The sequence below is a fragment of the Thamnophis sirtalis genome, unplaced genomic scaffold (assembly GCF_051295495.1).
Source record: "Thamnophis sirtalis isolate CommonGarterSnake01/CBP01778 unplaced genomic scaffold, rThaSir2_p1.2 scaffold_12, whole genome shotgun sequence".
NCBI lineage: Eukaryota > Metazoa > Chordata > Lepidosauria > Squamata > Natricidae > Thamnophis > Thamnophis sirtalis.
In genome coordinates, this window is record NW_028261392.1 from 25,650,080 (window position 1) to 25,670,792 (window position 20,713).

General features: G+C 35.3%; 1 protein-coding gene across 1 annotated transcript in view; it reads left to right on the top strand.

Moving 5' to 3' along the window:
• The window catches only part of SLC15A1 (solute carrier family 15 member 1), a 42,598-nt gene extending 22,964 nt beyond the window's left edge, over positions 1-19,634 (top strand). The window contains exons 10-23 of the mRNA XM_087726455.1: positions 806-892; positions 2,664-2,753; positions 3,651-3,695; positions 3,951-3,983; positions 4,105-4,193; positions 6,455-6,536; positions 8,056-8,175; positions 9,574-9,720; positions 11,207-11,256; positions 12,242-12,349; positions 14,068-14,161; positions 15,046-15,192; positions 16,181-16,288; positions 18,802-19,634. Of these exons, the coding sequence (XP_087582581.1) occupies positions 806-892; positions 2,664-2,753; positions 3,651-3,695; positions 3,951-3,983; positions 4,105-4,193; positions 6,455-6,536; positions 8,056-8,175; positions 9,574-9,720; positions 11,207-11,256; positions 12,242-12,349; positions 14,068-14,161; positions 15,046-15,192; positions 16,181-16,288; positions 18,802-19,011 (1,410 nt within the window). The 3' untranslated portion in view covers positions 19,012-19,634. The remainder of the gene's footprint in view (positions 1-805; positions 893-2,663; positions 2,754-3,650; positions 3,696-3,950; positions 3,984-4,104; positions 4,194-6,454; positions 6,537-8,055; positions 8,176-9,573; positions 9,721-11,206; positions 11,257-12,241; positions 12,350-14,067; positions 14,162-15,045; positions 15,193-16,180; positions 16,289-18,801) is intronic.
• The last annotated feature ends 1,079 nt before the right edge of the window (positions 19,635-20,713 follow it).

The following is a 20,713-nucleotide window of genomic DNA, read 5'->3' on the forward strand; positions in this document are numbered from 1 at the left end:
AAGGCTGCTCTCCCTACTCCTTCCTTCATGCCAGCCACTCCATTGCCCGTTTCTCCATTGCAGGGAAGCATCCAGGATCCACTTTGATAGCAGTGGGTGGGTAATTTAACAACCAGTTTGCCTGGGGTCAGGTTGGCCATCATGGGAGGATTGTCCCAATGGGCCATGCCTCCCACAACAGCCAATGTGACCCTGGGCGAACCAGTTGTTAAATTATTCTAATCTCACCACTGTCCCACTTGTATTTGTAAAATAAAAAAGTTAAAAGATAGTCTTCCTTCAATTTATTTAATCAAGAAATTGAAAGTATTAGATTCATCATCATTTCCAGCTGAAAGGGGAATAAGAATGTTAGTCCAGCATATTTGAAGAGCATCAGGGAGGATGTTCAAGGAGGTAGCTTAGACTGTCTTTGATTGTTCTGGAAATGGTACTTTGTATTTTCCTTACTGTTTATTATTGTAGTTAATATTGTCAGGCGTGAAGAATCAGGACCACATGTTAAGTTCCAGTTAAGAAGACTTATTTTTCACACCTATACACAGGAACTTAGTTAACTAATTGTCAGCACTGAATTGGCACTAAATAAGAGTTAACAGATTTTGTGGGGGGGGGAGGGGGGGGGACTTGGATCGCCTCTTGGATTGAGAATTTTGTTCACATCTAGTTAGCACAATTTCTATTCCCATAACTTTTGGTATTTCAGGGAGATAACCTGGGTTCTTTCCCCCCCCTCCAAATATTTATGAATGTAATTAAAAGAAAAAGAGTATTCTAATTAATTTGCAAATTATATCTTTTTCAGTTTGCTATTCGAAATAGATTTAAACATCGCAGCAAACAATTTCCCAAGAGAGAACACTGGTTGGACTGGGCTACTGAAAAGTATGATGTAAGTTGTATTATTGGACTATATTAAATTTTATTATATACTACTATAACAACAACAGCTTTGCTTTAGGTTTTACTTTTTGGATTGACCTATTTTCATTAAGTGATTGCTATCATTGTGCCATTGCTAAATGTCTAATTTTGTGACCCCACCTGGCAGCCTTAAAAATTTGCTTGCAATGTCAAAAGATAAATAGCAGATATAATTGAAAAATAATAGGTTTAAAACCCCCAAACTTCAGAAATTTTAACAAGTTTAAATAAGATCAGAATAAAGGTTAAAGCATCCTCTGTATCATTTGGGCAGTTAGATTTAATATTACTTTACTTTGAAAACAAACAGAAAATCGTAATAATGGGCAAACAAAAAAAATGCACAATGCTTTAAGATTTTTTTCAATAATTCAATAGGCTGACTAGGTTGATTAAAATAAAAGCAGTTTACTCAGTTTTAGATATTTACTGTATTTATCAGAATAAAAATGTGGGTCTAATTCGTTTAACTTTCAGATTAACTTTTGGACAAATCTTTCGGGTTTTTTCAAACAGCATTCTGTTCTTTGTGGAGATCATGCATATCTTTTGTTTATACTGTATCTGGCAATGTACTACTCATTCTCAGTTACGCAATTTTGAGATGTAAAAATAATCACTGCATTGCTTCATCAATTATGTAATTATGACTCACCCACGTTTCAATTATAGTCATAAAAATAAAGCATAATCCAATTTTGGTTGTATTTACACAATATGGTTGTGGAATTTATTTATTTTCTGGGTTTGCTAAGTTAACCAAATAGGGGTGGACTTACAAACATATTAAGTCAATTTGAGATAAGCAAACATAACACTCAGGATCTTGTGTAAATAAACACTTAATAGAGCAGTGTTTTTCAACCACTGTGCCGCAGCACACTAGTGTGCCGTGACATAGTGTAAGGTGTGCCATGGGAGAATTACTTTATATATAGTCAATATAGGCACAGAGTTAATTTTTTTTAACATTTTCTAATGGTGGTGTGCCTCGTGATTTTTTTCATGAAAAAAGTTTGCCTTTGCACAAAAAAGGTTGAAAAACACTGTAATAGAGGCAGCATTCCTACAAAGAAAAGTAATTAACTAATACCCACTAATTCAACACTGATGCTGATGCTGGTTTTGATTATTAAAATAATGTCTACCCATCAAGATCAGCTTGTTTTAGCTTCTATGAATTTACCTATTTCCCCTTCATAGCAAACCAAGCAGATAACAATATCCATTAAGCAGAAGTACTTCCTTTCCTGAAGGGCTGCCAAGTAGACCCTGGTTGATGCAGAGGTGCTACATTGGCCATAACCTCAGGATCTGAGCATCAGTACCATTTCTTTAGCATTGCTGTAGCTTTGAATGGTCACTGAATGAATGGTTGCTAACCAAGAACTACTTCTATAATGTAGTCTTTATTTTGGGATGGGGGGTGGGAGAAACATCCCACCTTTATAATATGGTTATGAATAGTCCTCTGGACTAATAGTCCTCTGGACTAATAGTCCTCTGGACTATCCTATGGCAGTCCTCTGCCATACCTACTGATAGTCTTCATCATACTTTCTTTATCTCTTGGTATCTCTCAATAGATAAGATGCATTGTTGATGCTTATTTCAATATGTATATGGAGATTGGCCTCATTTTGCAGAATTTAAATATTTAATATTTGACACATAAGCAAATGCAAATGAATAAGGAAGATACCTGTTTACCTTTTCTTCTTTTGTTTCTTTTGCTTTAGAAACGACTTATTACTGAAGTTAAGATGGTCTTGAAAGTTTTGTTCTTGTATATTCCTCTTCCTATGTTTTGGGCCCTTTTTGATCAGCAGGTAAGTTGTGAGAAAAAATTGTTATTCCTCCTCGGCATATGACCATGCAGTGCTTGCTAGAACTATACATTAGGATTTAGTATTGGATATAGACTAAAAAAACTCTATATGAATATTTTTATTACAGTGGAATAAGATACATAAAATATAATCCAATGGAAAACCAATGTGATTGTATATTAGAGATGGTATGCCTAATTCTTCAGTTAAGTCTTTTTATAGTGTTAATAAAAATTGCATCCATTTTTCCATACTTCCCATCATCCTACAGTATTCCCTTTTGAAAAAAGTACTTTATCAAAGCGCAAAAAATAGGTATAAAGTAGTAAGGAAAATCAAAATTAGAAACAATTTAGAAGACAAAATCTAACTAAAGACTATTCACTCTATGTCTTGGTACCTTTGCAAACCATTGTTACTTCCACTGGGACCATGCCTTACTGCTTCACACAGTACCTTTTTGTTCCTTAAAATTCTTACCTTTGTCTTTTTGAGGTTATCATCAACTCTACCCAACCATGACTTCCTCTTGCTCTTTATCCATTATTCTTCCTTCATTTATTTGCTTGATACTTCAATCCTCATCCATTATCTCCATATGATCAAAGCATCTCAAAATATTTATTTCATTTTGGTCATTTCCTTTAGTATTCAGTTCATATTTCATTCATTCCCTTTTCATTCTGGATCCTATATTTTTTGTTTTATCAAAGCTTCTTATGTGGCATTCAATTTACTTTTATATTTTCATAAAATACTCACCTATCACTTCCAGATAACAATGTGGGATCTTAATCTCTTTTCCTTCTACCACTTCTACCACAGTGCAGATACTTAATGTGCTTCTACTATTTAATTTGTATTTTTGCTTAAAAACTTGCACTTTTTCTTCTGCAGGGATCTCGATGGACATTGCAAGCCACAACTATGGATGGAAATTTTGTAAGTTATTTCTTACTCATGAACCCTCAATCAAATTCTAACTGAGTCTTTATTATGTATTTTTACCTAAAAAGTTATCCATAGCTTCTCACCCAGCAAGTGATAAGCATGCACTTGATAGATATCCATGTATATATTCCCCTTGCTAGATTAAGGCAGTGATATTTAAATTAAATTAAATCAAATTATTAAATTCATTCATGTTTATGAGTTTTTATAAGTGAAATGCATCCATTCCTTTTTCTTTCCCTTTAGGGTGGTATTCCAATTCAGCCAGACCAGATGCAGGTACAGTAAGATGGATTTTTTTTTGGGGGGGGGGGTTGGGGGTTGAGCTATTTCCAAATATCATTTTAGGTTTTTTCTTAACATTATTAATTTTCTTATTTTTTTCTCTCTCCTATAACAGACTGTAAACCCAATTCTCATTGTAATCATGGTCCCCATTGTAGATGCTGTTATTTACCCTTTAATTAAAAAGTGTCACATAAATTTCACGTAAGTAAATTCGGACTTTTAAAAATTGTAAATAGAAAATTGTATCAAATTCTAATGCTTAAAATTACATGAATAATGCATGAAATCCTGAAATCCTGTAGTGATGGAAACATGAACTGTTAGATTGGGTAATGGATAGGCACACACAACAGCAATGGTAACAACAGCTCTTTATTGAATACAACAAGTGAGAATCCAACGAAGGTTGAATCTGACAGCAGCCCTTTTATAGGGAGCTGTCAGACCCTTCGACCAATAGGATTAAACCTCTGTTCCTGCCAGAACAGAGGACCTTGGTGGAAACCACTGCAGATGGTGTGAATATCTAACATGAACGACTTGGGTTACTTTACAAATCAAACTATAGAGGAGACACAACTAGTAAAAAATACTTTTATATGAAAAATAACTTCTTTTCTTCTTATGGTAAGGCACAAACAGAACTAAGCAGTAGATAAAACAAGCATCATTCAACATAATTTTCACGAATAATTAAAGCACTGTAACTTTATAAAGAAACAATCTTAATTTAGTATTTTGCAGGTGAGAAGGATGTAAGATGTGTTCAATGTACCCATATGAGAAAGCTTGTTCCTGTTAATATCAATATTTGCTTCAACTTTTACATATAACAAATTAATTGTGCTAGAATCTGTTTAAAAAAAGTGAATGTTACACCTCAAAATTATTTGTCCTGATATTAAGTTAGGCACCTTACTAAATTTCTTTCAGTATTCAGTTATGAAGTCTGTGTTGTTCTAATAGTGGATTAAAAAAACATGTATTGATTCAAAATTCCTTTAATTTTGCTTTCATCTCTGGAGTTACTACAATTGTATTCCAATTTGTTTGAAAGGCACCAGTTTTGGAAACCTATTCTAAGTCTTTCAGTATTGCAAAATGTCATTTTTGATTACATATATATTCCTCAATATTGCAATATACTGCAGGTTTTGAGGGATTGCACAAAGACCCAACAACAGTGGAAATACGTTTTTAGGGAGATAAGATATATGCATCACTACTTACTGTGACAGTAGACATATTAGGGCAGTGATAGTGACCTGACAGATGTGACATGCCATGATGTTTTGGTGACAGCATTCACCAACACCCACAGAAGCTATTCTCCAAAGAACCCCTGATCTCACAGAATTTTTTGTGGCTACGGAGGCCGCATGAGAATTGGGTGTGCTCTTAATGCAAGTTAAAAATTGGAGCTTAGTAAATGTACAGAAAACAAAACTTGAAAATCAAAACTGTAATAAAAACATGAACAGAATGGTGGCAAGGAAAAGCATTACATGGTCAATTTCTACAAAAGGGGAAGTTAACAAAGATGAGATCTGGCAATGGTTTATAACTGGAACATTAAAAAAAGAAACTAAAATATTATGGGATTTTTGGAATACAGACTGATAAAATATAGGCTCATAACACATAAAATCTAGGCTCTAGCAATATAACTGTGGTCGAAAAGATAAAGTATGAAATAATTGATGTGGGGATACTATCCAGGGGATAATAGAATAAAAGACAAAGAATTGGAGGAGACTACAAAATATCAAGATCTGAAAATCAAAATTGAACTATTTTGGCATAAATTAGCCATTACTGGCACACTGGGTGCCATACCAAAAAATCATGGTCAGCACTTAGAAAATCTGCACATTGATATAATTTTCATCTGTTAACTGCTTGATCCACATATCTACTATGTTGGGAAAAAGTTGATGTGTATGAAGACCACCATCAGCTAAAGAACTGGCAGCTGTGTCTTCACATTGTTATGAATAATACTACTATTAGGTCTTGAATTAAGACTTGAATTAAGTTTCCACCAGGCTTGGACTGTAAAAATAACTATGGATTACCTACACATTGCCTGTCTGTTTCAAGTGCTTGGGAAAGATTTGATAAGTGGACAATAATGCCAAGTACAGTCTAAATATATGGCTGACTGTATGACTAACGGTCATCATCATCATAATTTTGTTTTTAAAACTAATTTGGAAAGGTTTGCTTTGGTTTGCTAAAAGCTTAGAATCGATAAAGGAGATATATTTTTCTCAATAGTGAAGTAGGTTGAATGAAAGGGAGAATTTAAAGAAAAGTAAATTAGTTATGTATTATGGTGTATTCTTTTTAATATAACAGTTCGAAGCCCATAATTATTTTTATTTTAATAATGTTGTTTTAATGCTTGTAGTATTTATTTTAAAGTATTCCTGAATTGCTCCTTCTCCTTTGTTCGATTCCAGGCCTCTGAGAAAGATGACAGTTGGCATGTTACTGGCAGCTTTGGCTTTTGTTGTTGCTGCTCTGGTACAAGTTCAAATTGATGTAAGTAAAAATAGAGTCAAATTCTGTCCACGAGTGTTTTAAATTATAAGACTTAAAATTTTGAAGTAGTGGGCATTGTCTATTCATGAATCTTTTAAGTAATTTAGAATCCAGATTTTACATTATAGGAGGAGGAAGTGCTATAGAGAATAATTTTTGGTTAACTACCCTGTTTAGCAACTGTTCAAAGTTACATGAGCATCGAAAACGTAATTTTATAACCAGTCCTAGAACATAGCAACCATTGTGGCATCCCCGACAATTATGCAATCACAATTTCGGCACTTTGAAATTGATGTGCATTGACCACTGTCACTGTATCCTGTGGTCTCCATTTGCAACTTCACAACCAGTTTCTGACAAGCAAAGTTAATGAAGATGCTGGCATTAAACCTGAAGGTCATGGTCGTATGGTGGTTCACTTAATGACCATGTTGCTTAGCAATGGAGTTGCTTGTCCCAATTATGATTATTAAGTGAGGACCACCTGTATATGTTTCTTATACAGGGGGATAGATATCATTTAAAGATAACTGTGAAATCAAATGGCTTCGATCAAACTGGCAGCCCTCAGGCTGAATGCTTCACATGCAGGCCACACCAACCCCAGCTCCACAAAGAGGAAAAGGTCACAAAATGTCACATGACAGCAATGTGACGTGGCGAGTTTGACACCCGTGGCTTAGATAAAAGGATCTTGATATCCTTTACATCAGGATTTTTCAAACTGAGTTCCCGGAAGAGATCCCCTCCCCCCCACTGGTCCATTGAAGAGAGGGTGCATTAAAAAAAAACCTTTCTGTCAGGGACTAAAAGGCTCCCCAAGTCTCTTATGGATAGATATTCTTCACTTTAGTCACTCTGGTATAGCAGGAAGGGTAAATTCGTCAACTAAACTTCAGAAGCCCCACCAAACTGGATTGGGGCTTTTTTATCATTAATATTTTTTAACAAACAGGTTTCATGGCCTGAGAAACAGATTTGACAATCTCTGGTTTAGATTAGGCCTAAGTCTTTGATAAAGGTTTATTTTGAAAAGTGGAGAGAGACTGCAGGGACAAAGAATTGGGCTGATTATTAAGAAACAGGAGGAGCCTCAGTTCTTCCCTGTCATTTGCCCTCTAGCTATGTTTAAGACAGAAGTAAGGAAAGATTTGTTTTATTGATGATTTTTTAAAAATAAAAATTCAGTCTTGTAGATGAGTAACATAATATTGGCTGGTGGTCTGCTCCCTTGTCCAGCAAAATTACATCTTCCCTAGTCTTTCTCCTCAGACTAGCAGTCCCAGTGAGCACAGAGCAAGATGATGGGACTGCCCACAGCTGCTACCCCTGTTTTAGGCCATGAATTTCATAGGAAGTTTCCTTCAAAATTGGATGGGGGAATTAAAAATGTAAACTGTCATTAATAATGCAAAACAACATTTTGTGGGTGTGAATATACGTTACTAGTTCTCAAAATACTTTCAAGGTGAAGTTTGGCATAATAGCACTTTCTGTTTGTTACTGTCTACCCCAGCAAACTCTTCCAGTCTTTCCTTCAGAAAACCAGTTTCAAGTCAAAGTAATAAATCTGGGAGACACTAATGCAACAATTGCTACTGCTGGACAGCGCATTCCCTTGAGTCAATTTAATGCGGTATGTTTTACGATTTCATTTTAAGTTTTATTCTAGTTTCAAAACAAATGTATTTGAATGAGATAAAATTTCTCAGCATTAATTAGAAATTAGCAAATATACTATTAGTCAAAATACAGTTTGGGAATATATGTCTTCTCATACATAGACCACAATTTCCTACATTGCATACCATCTCACAAATAAAAAAGAACAGTTTCTGTTTTAATATTAACAATTTCTACATTTCTGAAATTATACCATCATCTCTATTGTCTATGGAGATTCTCAGTCATCCAAGTCATGGTTGTCCCAATGGTGCTTGAGGCAACTGGACTTTCTGGTTTTTCTTTGAAGATGTTTTGCTTCTCATCCAAGAAGAGCTCATCACCTCTTGTCAGCATTACACATCACAGAAGGGGAATGAAACCAGTATTCAGACGTTAAATTTCATGTGTACAGCTGAAATGGTTGGGGAGATACAATGTTAGAAGGAAATTAATAGCAATAAAATCTGATCATATTTCAACTTAATTGATCAAATGGAGGATTTTTTTGATGAGGTATCAAAAGCATAAAATAGGAGGGATGATGATGATGATGATGATGATGATGAAGAAGAAGAAGAAGAAGAAGAAGAAGAAGAAGAAGAAGAAGAAGAAGAAGAAGAAGAAGAAGAAGAAGAAGAAGAAATATCGCAACCTGGCATCGAAACTACACGGCTATGGATGAAGCATGTAACAGTGATATCCATTGTCATTGGGGCACTTGACACCATGTCCAAGAATTTTACAAGATACATCAACAAATTGCAGCTTCCTGCAATAACATCAGCGGAACTGCAAAAAACTGCGCTACTCGGAACATTTTATATTTTAAGAAGGTACTTGGATGATACCTAGGATGCTGGCGACAAACTGTATCAACCATTAGCACCAGTCACTGGTATTTGTGATGCATTTTTTAGTGTTCAGTTGGCTGAGTTTATGTTTAATGAATAAAGTATATTATTATGTGGTTAATCTTTGGTGAGATTCACAGCCTTTAGGGCTGGTTGGTAGTTCAACAGCTCGAATACTAATCAAGGACCTAGGAACTGTTAAGGTAACGGAGGATATAAGCTGTTCCAAATAGGGTGTTTTTTGTAGAATCAGAATGTTCAAGCCTGATAAATTTAAATTTTCCAAATAGCGAGGTAGCCCTTTTGCTCCAAGGGCTCCAATTACAATCGGGACAACACACGACAGTCACTCAACTTCAATTTGCAAGTCCTGGTACTTTGTGATTTTTTCTTGCTGTTTATCTTCTTATCATCATCGTTGTTGTTGTTGTTGTTGTTGTTAATTGACAGATATGAAAACTATTCAGTTACATGAAAAGAATGCCAGTTGTTTTATTGTTTTTTACTTTTATTTACAGACGGAATATATGACATATGAAATGAAGAAACCAAACAATATTGATATATCATATCTAAATAACACTCTAACAAAAGAACTGAAAAATTTGGGGAAACAACGCCATACTCTTGTAATAAAAAATAAGCCCCAAATTGAAACAAAGCTGGTAAATTTATTATTTGTTCTGTTTAGCTCATTTATTATCAATTAAAAATTAGTACTAGATGTATGAATTACAAAATGTATAAATGTGATAGAGGCTATAATAGGACTGTTGCTGTTGAGCATACACAGAGTTTGGGCACAGGAATAGTATGTAAATAATTATAATAATTAAATAAAAAAACTCATCCAGATGAATTAAAGAAGAAAAGCAGAATACATTTGATAAAAGATCACAAAAGAACCATATTTAAAATAAGGTTTCATGTGTCTAAATGATAGCTTAATTACTCTGCCTTCCCATTTGTGGAAATTTGTATTTAGCATGGTACACTGAAACATAAAGAGTGTATTCATAGGAAGAAGACATCTGCCAATGTTATATGGAAATTAGTGTTGATTATATCAGGGGAAAAATACATGTTGAGTGCAGTAGGGTGGGATTCTTAAGTAAGTATAAAGCATGATGAAATAAGGACAAGAGTGAATGCATGAATGTAGATCAAAATACAAAAAAAGAAAAAAGAAATCAACACAAAAGAAATGTATTAAGGTGGTCTGATCCAATGGAGAGAATGAATGAGCAAATTACAACACAAAAATCTGAAGGAAGACTGATTGGGCCTAAGTGAAAGGAAATATCAGAAAAGTTGTGACTAGATGGAATTAATAAGATCCTCAAAAAGAGAATAGTCAGTTTCCCCATCATTTGGGAAATAGTTAAATGAAGTATTATATATGATAAGTATGGAAAAGTTAACATATCAAAAATATATTGAAAAATACACAGGACCATTTTTAAATCATATATAGTATTCTTTTATGAACTTTATTAATAAAGATAAGGTTAAAATGGGATCAAAATACAATAATAACAATATGAGGGCAATGCAGACGAAACAATGGCAAGATTGATTTGCAGGAGCAGAAAAGTGTGGATATATTTTAGTGTCAGCATAAGTTAGATTTCATTAGATCTCCTTTCCTTTTATCTCCTGCTTACATGAATGGTTATGTGTTCATGTATTTTAAAACCTGGAACAAGTATGCATATTGTGTTCTTATTATTCCTATAATCTCATGACTTTCTTAATAATGAAAGTTAATCATGCTCTTTTCTATATCAGGGTTGGGATTGGCTTGAAATCTTGATTGACAGGACTTTGTTCTGAAACTTAATTGTGGTTAAAATGAAGTTTAATATATTTGTTTAACATAGTTAAGATTGATTGATATATTCATGCAGTGCACTTCAGAAAACAGTACAAAAAGGTTGAGGGGTTGAAAGCACTGTACAGAATGTCCATAAGTCCAAACTAACACCTATTTGTCTGATGTAGTCATTATCTGTATAGAACATTTAAATATTAGTGGTATCCAGATATAAGCATGTTTGTGAACAAAAATCAAGAAAATGCCTATGTTGTAAAGAAATATAACTGTTCTGTGTGGATTTTATTACCATTACTCAAGCTATTTCTCCCTCTTAGTTTATAGATGGCATCACGGAAAAACCAGAACAAGGCAATAATATGATCAGGTAATAAAAATTAATTATGTGGATTTATATTTTATTGTGGTTAATGTTTAATTTTATTAAGCCAAAAGATAAGAGTCTAGAACTAAATATTGTGGCAGGGTTTAGTTGCTTTGACACTGAAGACAGTCTTGGATGGCTCTACTATCTAGGTGTGGTGATACACCTCAAACCATAAGTTTGTCTCCAGGTGACTTTCTCTTACAGAGAAACCCACACCAGACTCCATTGTAATAGCCTGCAAAAGCAAGACAAGAGAAGTTGAGATATCATGTACTGTATATGTAGAGGACCTCTAGATTGTTCGTGGGAGAGAGTGGACGGAGCGCTGTACTATTTTAAGGCAACAGCACTCAAGATTTTTAGCCTTAGTCTAAATTATAACACCTTTAGCTGTATAACTAAATTTTGTATCTTGTCCCAGAATTTTTGGAATAAGAAAGCTTTGGCTATAGTATTACTAAACACTTGCAAATCTCTGTTAATAATATTTAAGAATGAAATGTCAGTACAGTTGGTTCTCAATTTACAACAGTTTATTTAGTGACTGTTCAAAGTTACAGTAGCAATTAAAAATCCAACTTATTACTGTTTTTCAGTTACAACCTTTGCAGCATCCCCATGATCATGTGATCAAAATATAGATGCTTGACAGCTGGTTCATATTTATGACTGTTGTTGTGTCCTCAGGTGATATGATTCCCTTTTGCGATCTTTTGACAAGCAAAGTCAATGGGGAAGCCAGATTCACTTAGCATCGGTGTTACCAACTTATCAACTGCAGTGATTCACTTAACACCTGAGGCATGAAAGGTTGTAAAATGGGGCAAAACTCACTTAACAGATGTCTCATTTAACTACAAAAATGTTGGGCTCAGTTGTGGTCTTAAGTTGAGGACTACTTGTACTAAGGAAATGCCAGTTAATGATAATCAATGGCTAAAATGGCTTTCAATTTTTTTTAATGCAACTTTTAAACTTTTTAAAGATTTATAAACAGTTTGGATTCAGTCATTAATATCACTCTGGGTGATGTGGCCTTTGGAGAACTGACGACTTTCTCAGTCACCAACTACACTGCTTTTCCAAGTGGATCGTAAGTATTCTTTAACATTACAATAGAACAGCTTTCCTCCAACTGATGCTGTTAGATGCTAACTAACAGTTGCAACTGCAATAATTCTGGAGAGTATTAGTATGGGAAAGTACGCTGCTAAGATGGAATTGATAGAAAGTGAACATTAATCCCAAAAAATTAGGTACAAATAATGTGTACATCTCACAGAATATACTATTAAGTTTACCTGTAATAACGTTTATAATTTAAGTTATGATCTACTGGTTGATTGACAACTATGCTGAAGAGTTCATGTCATATTTTTCTTATCTATACTGGATTCTAAAATTGTTCTTAGCTGTTGCAGGAGAAAATGACATTTTAGGGCAGTGGTTCTCAACCTGTGGGTCGGGACCCCTTCGGGGGTCGAATGACACTTTCACAGGGGTCACCTAAGACCATCGGAAAACGCATATTTTCAATGGCCTTAGGAACCGAGACACCAATTTTATGGTTGGGGGTCACCAAAACATGAGGAACTATATTAAAGGGTTGCAGCATTGGGAAGGTTGAGAACCACTGTCTTAGAGGGTCTAACCTTTGATGTAGCTAATCATCAAGATCTAAGCATTCTGGGTTAACCCAGTGGCAATTCCCCCAAGACACGGTGGCTGCCATTTTCCCCATCTTGACCTGAAATGTTTCAGTGTGCATCACACATGAGTAAGTAAAATTGCTATGACTGTCACAGAAAATGGCAGAAAAAATGGTTTAAAAAAACATGAGAAAGCAAATATGAAAAAATGAATAATGAAACTAGTGGACCTTTGAGAAACAAGTTCTAGGATAGTCAAAAGTGGTAAAGGAAAAGGAAAAAAAAAGTAAGAATGGAAGGAGACAAGAACTCCTTTTTAATTTTCTTATTTATGTCCATCACCTCTTTTTTTCATTGCTGAAAAGAGGTGGAGTGGTGAACCCTGAATTATCAGCCAAAGATTTTATCCATATTAATTGTTGAATTTTAAAAGTTTGCAAAACACACTTGGACTTATAAAATAATACAATAATTTATACCAATGACATAGTTTTACATGAGCAAGATAACATTTGAGTTATTTTGGTTATTTTGGTTTAAAAAGGAGTTATTTTGGTTAATTTTGAGAGGAAAACATTTCATAGAAAGAGTGAAACAAATGATGTCTGTTATTTCATTAATGGAAGATTTGAAAAGAATCCTAGATATAGGCTTACCAACATCTTCACTTTGTTAAAATACTGAAAGTAGCAGCTGAATTACAAAGAGAGTTAGGAAAAGTTCACTGGATCCTGGTTTGTAGACTAATTGCCTACTTGGGGTTTATCATCTTTTGGCAATAGACTGCTTGTTTTCTGCCTGTTCAACCAGCTTGTTTTTAAATTACATGCTCTTTCTGTGATTATGTAAAAGAGCTTGGCAAGTTTCTATTTTTAATGAGGCTCTTGAAGAATGTTGTGCTGGTTGATTACAGGTGGCAGGAACATGTAATGATGCGTTGGGAATTGTCACAAACTATCTTAAAAAGTGCCTGCTACACCCCTTTTACAATCAGGAATTAAAATTTGCAAACCTACTTTGGGGTGATGCTCATAATATGAATAGGCTTTTTTTACATTTATTTGTGATATTCTTTCCAAAATTTGGGTATGGTTTTCAAAGAAAAGTTATGTTTGAAAATCACTTTATCAGTACCTAATTTTTCTTATTGCTTTTTTTCCAGAAAAAATGTTACTGTTAACATTCATAATAAAACGTGTGAAGTTCCATCCATGGAATTTGGTTATGGCAGTGCTTACACTATTATAGTCACAGGGGTAAGTTCTAAACTTTGTGCCTGAATTAACCAAATATTTACTACATAAGCCAGTCAAAGATTTAAACCCCTATAATAAGGCCTTAGTTGAATTTTTAGCAGTCATCTTATTTTAATGATTGTTACTTTATCACAGGTGCCAAATAATAGAGAGGAAGTTGCATTGTTGTTTATAGACAGATGTGTTTTCATGAAAGTTTTGTTGTGGTTAATAATAGAAAATACAGGCAATGTAAATAAGGAGTGGGTTTTTATAATTAAAAAACTTTGGGTCATTACCTGAAGATGGTGTCCCTAACAGTGTGATCAGAACCTTGCTATTTTTCAGTATTGATTCTGGCCACTATCTTGATTGTTTGACTCACTCCTTGATAACAGTCAGAAATCTTTCCATAGGTTTCTTTAAGAATGTGTTGGTCAGATACTATCTTGTTTAGGGGCTGTATTGATTTTTTATGTTATAATTTATGATCTGCCCAAAGAAATTGTGTGCTATTCAAAATTAATTAACTAATTTGAAGAATTTTAATAATATGGAAAACAAACTTTATTTTTTATGATTTTCTGGGTTCTATATGACTTGACATGGAATATAAGACTATCCTATAATCTCCAGAGGACAACAGATTTCTCCTCTACGCTGCACCTTTAAAATTGGAAGGTCTGGTTCGATTGAGTGGCAATAGATGAGAGAGAGAGATATGGAGATAGATGAGGTTTTTCTATCTTGATTCTTTTATGGAGGGAAAGGAGGTTAGGTTCACTTCAAGACTGCCTACCTTTCAGATAAATATGATACAATATCAGTAAAAGAAATTACATTTTGGTGTCTTTTTCCTTATTTTAGGAAAAGGTACTATATGAATATATTTTGTTTTCTTTCAGTGTACTGGCACGAACCTAACCGTTAAATACATTGAAGATATTCAAGCCAACACAATCAGTATGGCATGGCAAATCCCCCAGTATTTCATTATTACTTGTGCTGAAGTTGTCTTCTCAGTGACTGGACTTGAATTTTCATATTCACAGGTAACTCACTTGGCTTTGTAAGAGGGATCTTGGAGTCCTAGTGGACAACCATTTAAATATGAGCCAGCAGTGTGCAGCAGCTGCCAAAAAAGCCAACACAGGCTACATAAATAGAGGGATAAAATCAAGATCACGTGAAGTGTTAATACCACTTTATAATGCCTTGGTAAGGCCACACTTGGAATGCTGCATTCAGTTTTGGTCACCACGATGTAGAAAAGATGTGGAGACTCTAGAAAGAGTGCAGAGAAGAACAACAAAGATGATTAGGGGACTGCAGACTAAGACATATGAAGAACGGTTGCAGGAATTGGGTATGTCTAGTTTAATGAAAAGAAGGACTAGGGGAGACATAACAGCAGTGTTCCAATATCTCAGGGGTTGCCACAAAGAAGAGGGAGTCAAACTATTCTTCAAAGCACCTGAATGTAGAACAAGAAGCAATGAGTGGAAACTAATGGAGAGAAGCAACTTAGAACTGAGGAAAAATTTCCTGACAGTTAGAACAATTAATCAGTGGAACAGCTTGCCTCCAGAAGTTGTGAATGCCCCAACACTGGAAGTCTTTAAGATGATGTTGGATAGCCATTTGTCTGAAATGGTATAGGGTTTTCTGCCTCGGCAGGGGGTTGGACTAGAAGACCTCCAAAGTCCCTTCCAACTCTGCTATTGTATTGTATTGTATTGCTTTACAACAGACCTGCTGTTGGACTGTGGAGTGCTGTTGACAACATAAGGCATATTTTCAGAAAAAAATGAATATAGGGTTTGGTTTGTTATGAGAGAAACCTCAGCTCAATGACAACAACCCATTTCAAGATGGTTTCCTCAGAACAGCTCATCTTGAGATGGTTGAGTTTTGTTTGAAGTGAAGATCTCAGGACCATGTTGAGGCTGAAGCACTTTGAAAATTATTAAAACTAAATATCCCTTACTAGATTTTGAAACAAGGTTTGAAACTATTGAATTGTATATCTTATTTCTGTAGGCACCTACCAACATGAAGTCTGTGCTGCAAGCTGGCTGGCTACTGACTGTGGCCTTTGGCAATATCATTGTTCTTATTATAGCTGGTGCTTCAAAACTCGATGAACAGGTAAATTATTAGCCAAAACAAAACTTTGATAAACTTTGCTAATCAACAAAGAATACAGAATTAATGTCAGTAAATTTTATTAGTATTAGTGTTTAATTTTAAGTTATGCATGTATTACCTGCATTACCTGTTACCTGCAGTATATTTATACGGTCTGGAAACTTACTCAATAAACTACTTATTTACTTATTAATAAAATACAGTAATAGGAAATATATTGCATAAAATCAATAAAACAAAACCATAAATAGCATTAAGAACAAAAAAAATTAGAACTTAGAAAAAATGTTTTCATCTAGGAATAAAAAGACAGTCATGTTGATGGTGGTTGGACTTCCTTGGGATGAGTATCTTAAAATACCTATCAAAAAACACTTAAATTCAGCAGGTTCTGACAGGTTCTGGAGAACCGGTAGCAGAAATTTTGAATAGTTCAGAGAACCGGTAAATACCACCTCCGACTGGCCCAAGAGTGTGGTGGGAATGGAGATTTTGCAGTATCCTTTCCCGGCCACACCCACCAAGCCACACCACAGAACTGATAGTAAAGAAATTTGAATTTCACCACTGCTTCCTAGTTGTTGCAACATGAGAAATCAAGAAGGAAAAGCCTTTAAAAAAAAGATAAGTTATGAATAAGGTATGGGAGTTCTTCGCTTAATATATGAGGATCTCATCTATGCGAAACTTTACTGGTCATACCCACTGAACTGAATTAGCCCTGAAAACAAATAAGAAATCATAATAGACTAACATATTATGAATATAACTTCCTGTCTGAGTTTTTTTTAAATACCGTAGGTCTACAAGTTATGTTTAAAAATAGGTCTAAAAGTTTTAAAAAATAACTTGTAGATCTGTTTTGCAATAGATTTCTAGACTGTTTTTAACGAGACTCTCATATACAATGAAGAACTCCAGTAATCAAAATGGGAAATTATGACAGCATGGACCACTGCAGGTAGACAGTCTCTTTCTAGAGAGTGTCATTAAATGAAGCTGGCAAGTGATGATCTTTTTATATTAAAATACCCTATTTGCAAAAATGAACATTTAAAAAAAAAACTAAGCCTAATTGTTCTACCATTGGGGAAAGCTATAGACTAGGACATATCTCTAGGCAATGATTCCCTGTGTTAATCTAAAGACTAATGGTACAGTTCTAGGTATGGTTGCTGAAAATTCCATCAAGATACCTATTCCCAAGGAACTAAAGTTGAAGCCTTTTCCAAATGATACTTTTCCCTCTATTGCCCAGCAAATTTTAATCCCTTAAAAAACGTCATCATGTTTATGCCAAAGTTGTCCAGAAGAATATATGTATTGTTTGCCTTAACTGTATGTTCTAATTGAACCTAACTTCATAGGATGATCATGGTTTAGGGCAGGGGTGCCAAACTCAATTTCATTGAAAACCACATCACTGGATTGTGTTTGATATTGAGGGGGCGGGTGTGGCCAGGGTGAGTGTGGTCAGCTTGACATCACTCATGTTGGGGGCACCTGTGGTGGCCCGAGTGCTTGGCCAGCAAAAACGAGCTTCCAAGCTCCATTTTTGGCTGCAACAACCTCCTGCAACCCTTTCCTAGCAAAAACGGAGCATGGGACGACTGTGCATGGCCCTTGCAAGCTCCGTTTTCAGCTGCAACCGCCTCCTACAATTCTCTGCCATTGAAAATGGAGCTCTATTTTTGCTGGCAGAGGTACCATGGGCCGGTCCTTCACTGTTTCCAGGTCGGCCCCACGGGCCAGATCTAAACACTGTTTTCAGATCCGGCCCACAGGTCTTGAGTTTAACACCCCTGGTATAGGGGAATCAGGTTCTCCTGATGTTAATGCTTTAGCATTACCGGAGGCCTAAGGCAGAATGTCCAGTGTTGAGAGATGTCATTGAATGGTCAAAAGCTGAGAATTGTCACTGGGTCAGAATTTCCCAAATCTGGCTCATTTCAGGTGGCCTGCAGGCTGTAGTTTAAATATCATGGACTGAAGATCAGTGCCATTGCTGCTGAGTGAGAAATTGAAGACCTCTTAATATCTTGAAATGATTAACATGTTGTAGGTGAACTTCAAAAGTCTAGTGACATCTGAACGGTGTAAAAGAATTGTGCAATGTGGTATCATCCCCCAGATATGTGATTGTAAGATACTGAAGGACGTTGTGCATGCATACAACTTGTGGCGCTTTAGATATAACAGCAAAAGGAAAGTATGGAAAGTTTCTACTAAAGTGTAGAAAATGGAAAGGATTTCTGGGGTGATCCAAATATGAAACACCATTTTAATTTTCCATATTAGTACTAGTTCCTCCAAGTATCTTAGAATTCAAATTGTTACTTGTACCATTTTGAGTCAATTGAGGTTATTCTGAAGCCTAAAAAACAGTAATTTTCGCCTCAGAGAAGATAAGGCCGTTCTATTCTCTAAATCAATGTAGACATGGTTATTCATTAGCAAGACTGTAATGTGCAAAAATCCTGTTTACATCCCTTTTTTTCCTTCTTTTTTCACAGTGGGCAGAATATGTTCTCTTTGCAGCATTGTTGTTTGCAGTTACTATAATTTTTGCTATTATGGCCTATTTTTACACCTATGTGGATCCAGCTGAGGTTGAAGCGCAGTTTGCAGAAGAAGAGGAGAAGAAGAAAGAAAAAGATCAACTGGAAAAAGAGAAACACGTATATGAAAATGAAGTTGGATCTGAGCAACAAACTCCGATGTGAAAATATGTTTGAAATCAGAATAAGAATGTAAATTAGCACGCAAAACATTGCACCTGAAGGTTGAGATTCATAAGGGACAAGCTGGATAAGCTGTCTTATTGAACAGGAAAGAGTACCATAAAATGAACACCCGTGCCTGTGGCTGAAGATTAAGAATTCAGTTCTCCTGTGAAGAACAGAGATTTTTATTTTCTTAGTCAGCAGAAGGCTGCATTTAGATAAAATCTGAATCTAGTTGCACTTGGCCATTGTGAAAAGACATTCAGAGTATTATTTTTATACAAAACTACTTTAATTTTATATGGGAGAAAGTAAATACTCTTAGCAAATAGACATTTATGTCTCCTGCTATACATGGGCCCAATGATTTGCAAGGGTTTTTATGCTGCCTTACCTATAATGTTTGTTATGTATATATATGTACACTTTTTCCTGGAGACCGATCTGAGCCAGCTAAATGTTTACAGTCAGGTACTGCACTAGACACCTTAATTTTCTGCCAAAGGATTCTGCCAAGCCTAACTTTATACAGCTGCTGTGGTTGTGATGATGGGTGGGGGGGAGGAAATTGCATTGTGAGACAATCAAGACAAGTGAAATAAAACTTGGTTCTTACCATTACAGTCCAAGCTTTCTTTTTCAAAAGAAGATAATCAGGCATTATCTTTTGTTATTATCCATTTGAAGGCAGTCTACTTTTGAATAACATAATTGAAGCTCACTTCATCTGAATTGTTTGGGAGTTGTAGTGAAGCAGCTGTAATGGCTTCTTTTTAAATATAAAATTCATTAGCTTAATATTACACTCAAACCAGTCCTCATTCCTGTTTAAACCAATGTTGTTCCATCCTTGGAGAGAGAGATTTATCACACCAGATCACAAAGTAATTTAGAGTGGCTTAGATTATCAAAATAAAATGACAAAACGGGAGGGGAGAAGGCTGATCATAGAAATATTGCCATATTTCCAGGTTTTATTTTTATATCTCTGAATGAGGAATCTCCAGAACATTTTTCTTTCTACAGTTCAGGTGTGGACATTGAGTGTGACTGCCTTAGCAAGAACTTGTGATGAATACATAAGCCGCACAGTCATCAGGTGTGAGTTGGACAGCCATATAAGTTTGTTTAATAAATAAATATCTATGCAGGTAGTCCTAAAGGGAGACTAGTATAGATCTATTTCAAGCTATTTAGCTCTCATCAACTAGCCATACCCTTACTGGGATTCGAACCTGTGCTATATTACATCTTAAGCAGACGTCTTAGCCATTAAGCTATTTATTTATCAGCACAAATATAACACAAATATAACAAAGGCAACAGTAAAAATATTGGGTTTCTGTCGTGATGGACTCTTGTGATGAGCCGATTGACAGATAATGGAAGCAGTTAGCTTCCTCCCATAATTGGGGCATACCAGGGGTTGTGACACTAAATATATACCTTCCTCCCTGGCTTCAGCTGATAAGGAGGAGGACCTGTGGCTTAATGGCTAAGACGTCTGCCTAAGATGTAATATAGCACAGGTTCGAATCCCAGTAAGGGTATGGCTAGCTGATGAGAGCTAAATAGCTTGAAATAGATCTATACTAGTCTCCCTTTATTTATTTATCAGCACAAATATAACAAAGGCAACAGTAAAAATATTGGGTTTCTGTTGTGATGGACTCTTGTGACGAGCCAATTGACAGATAATGGA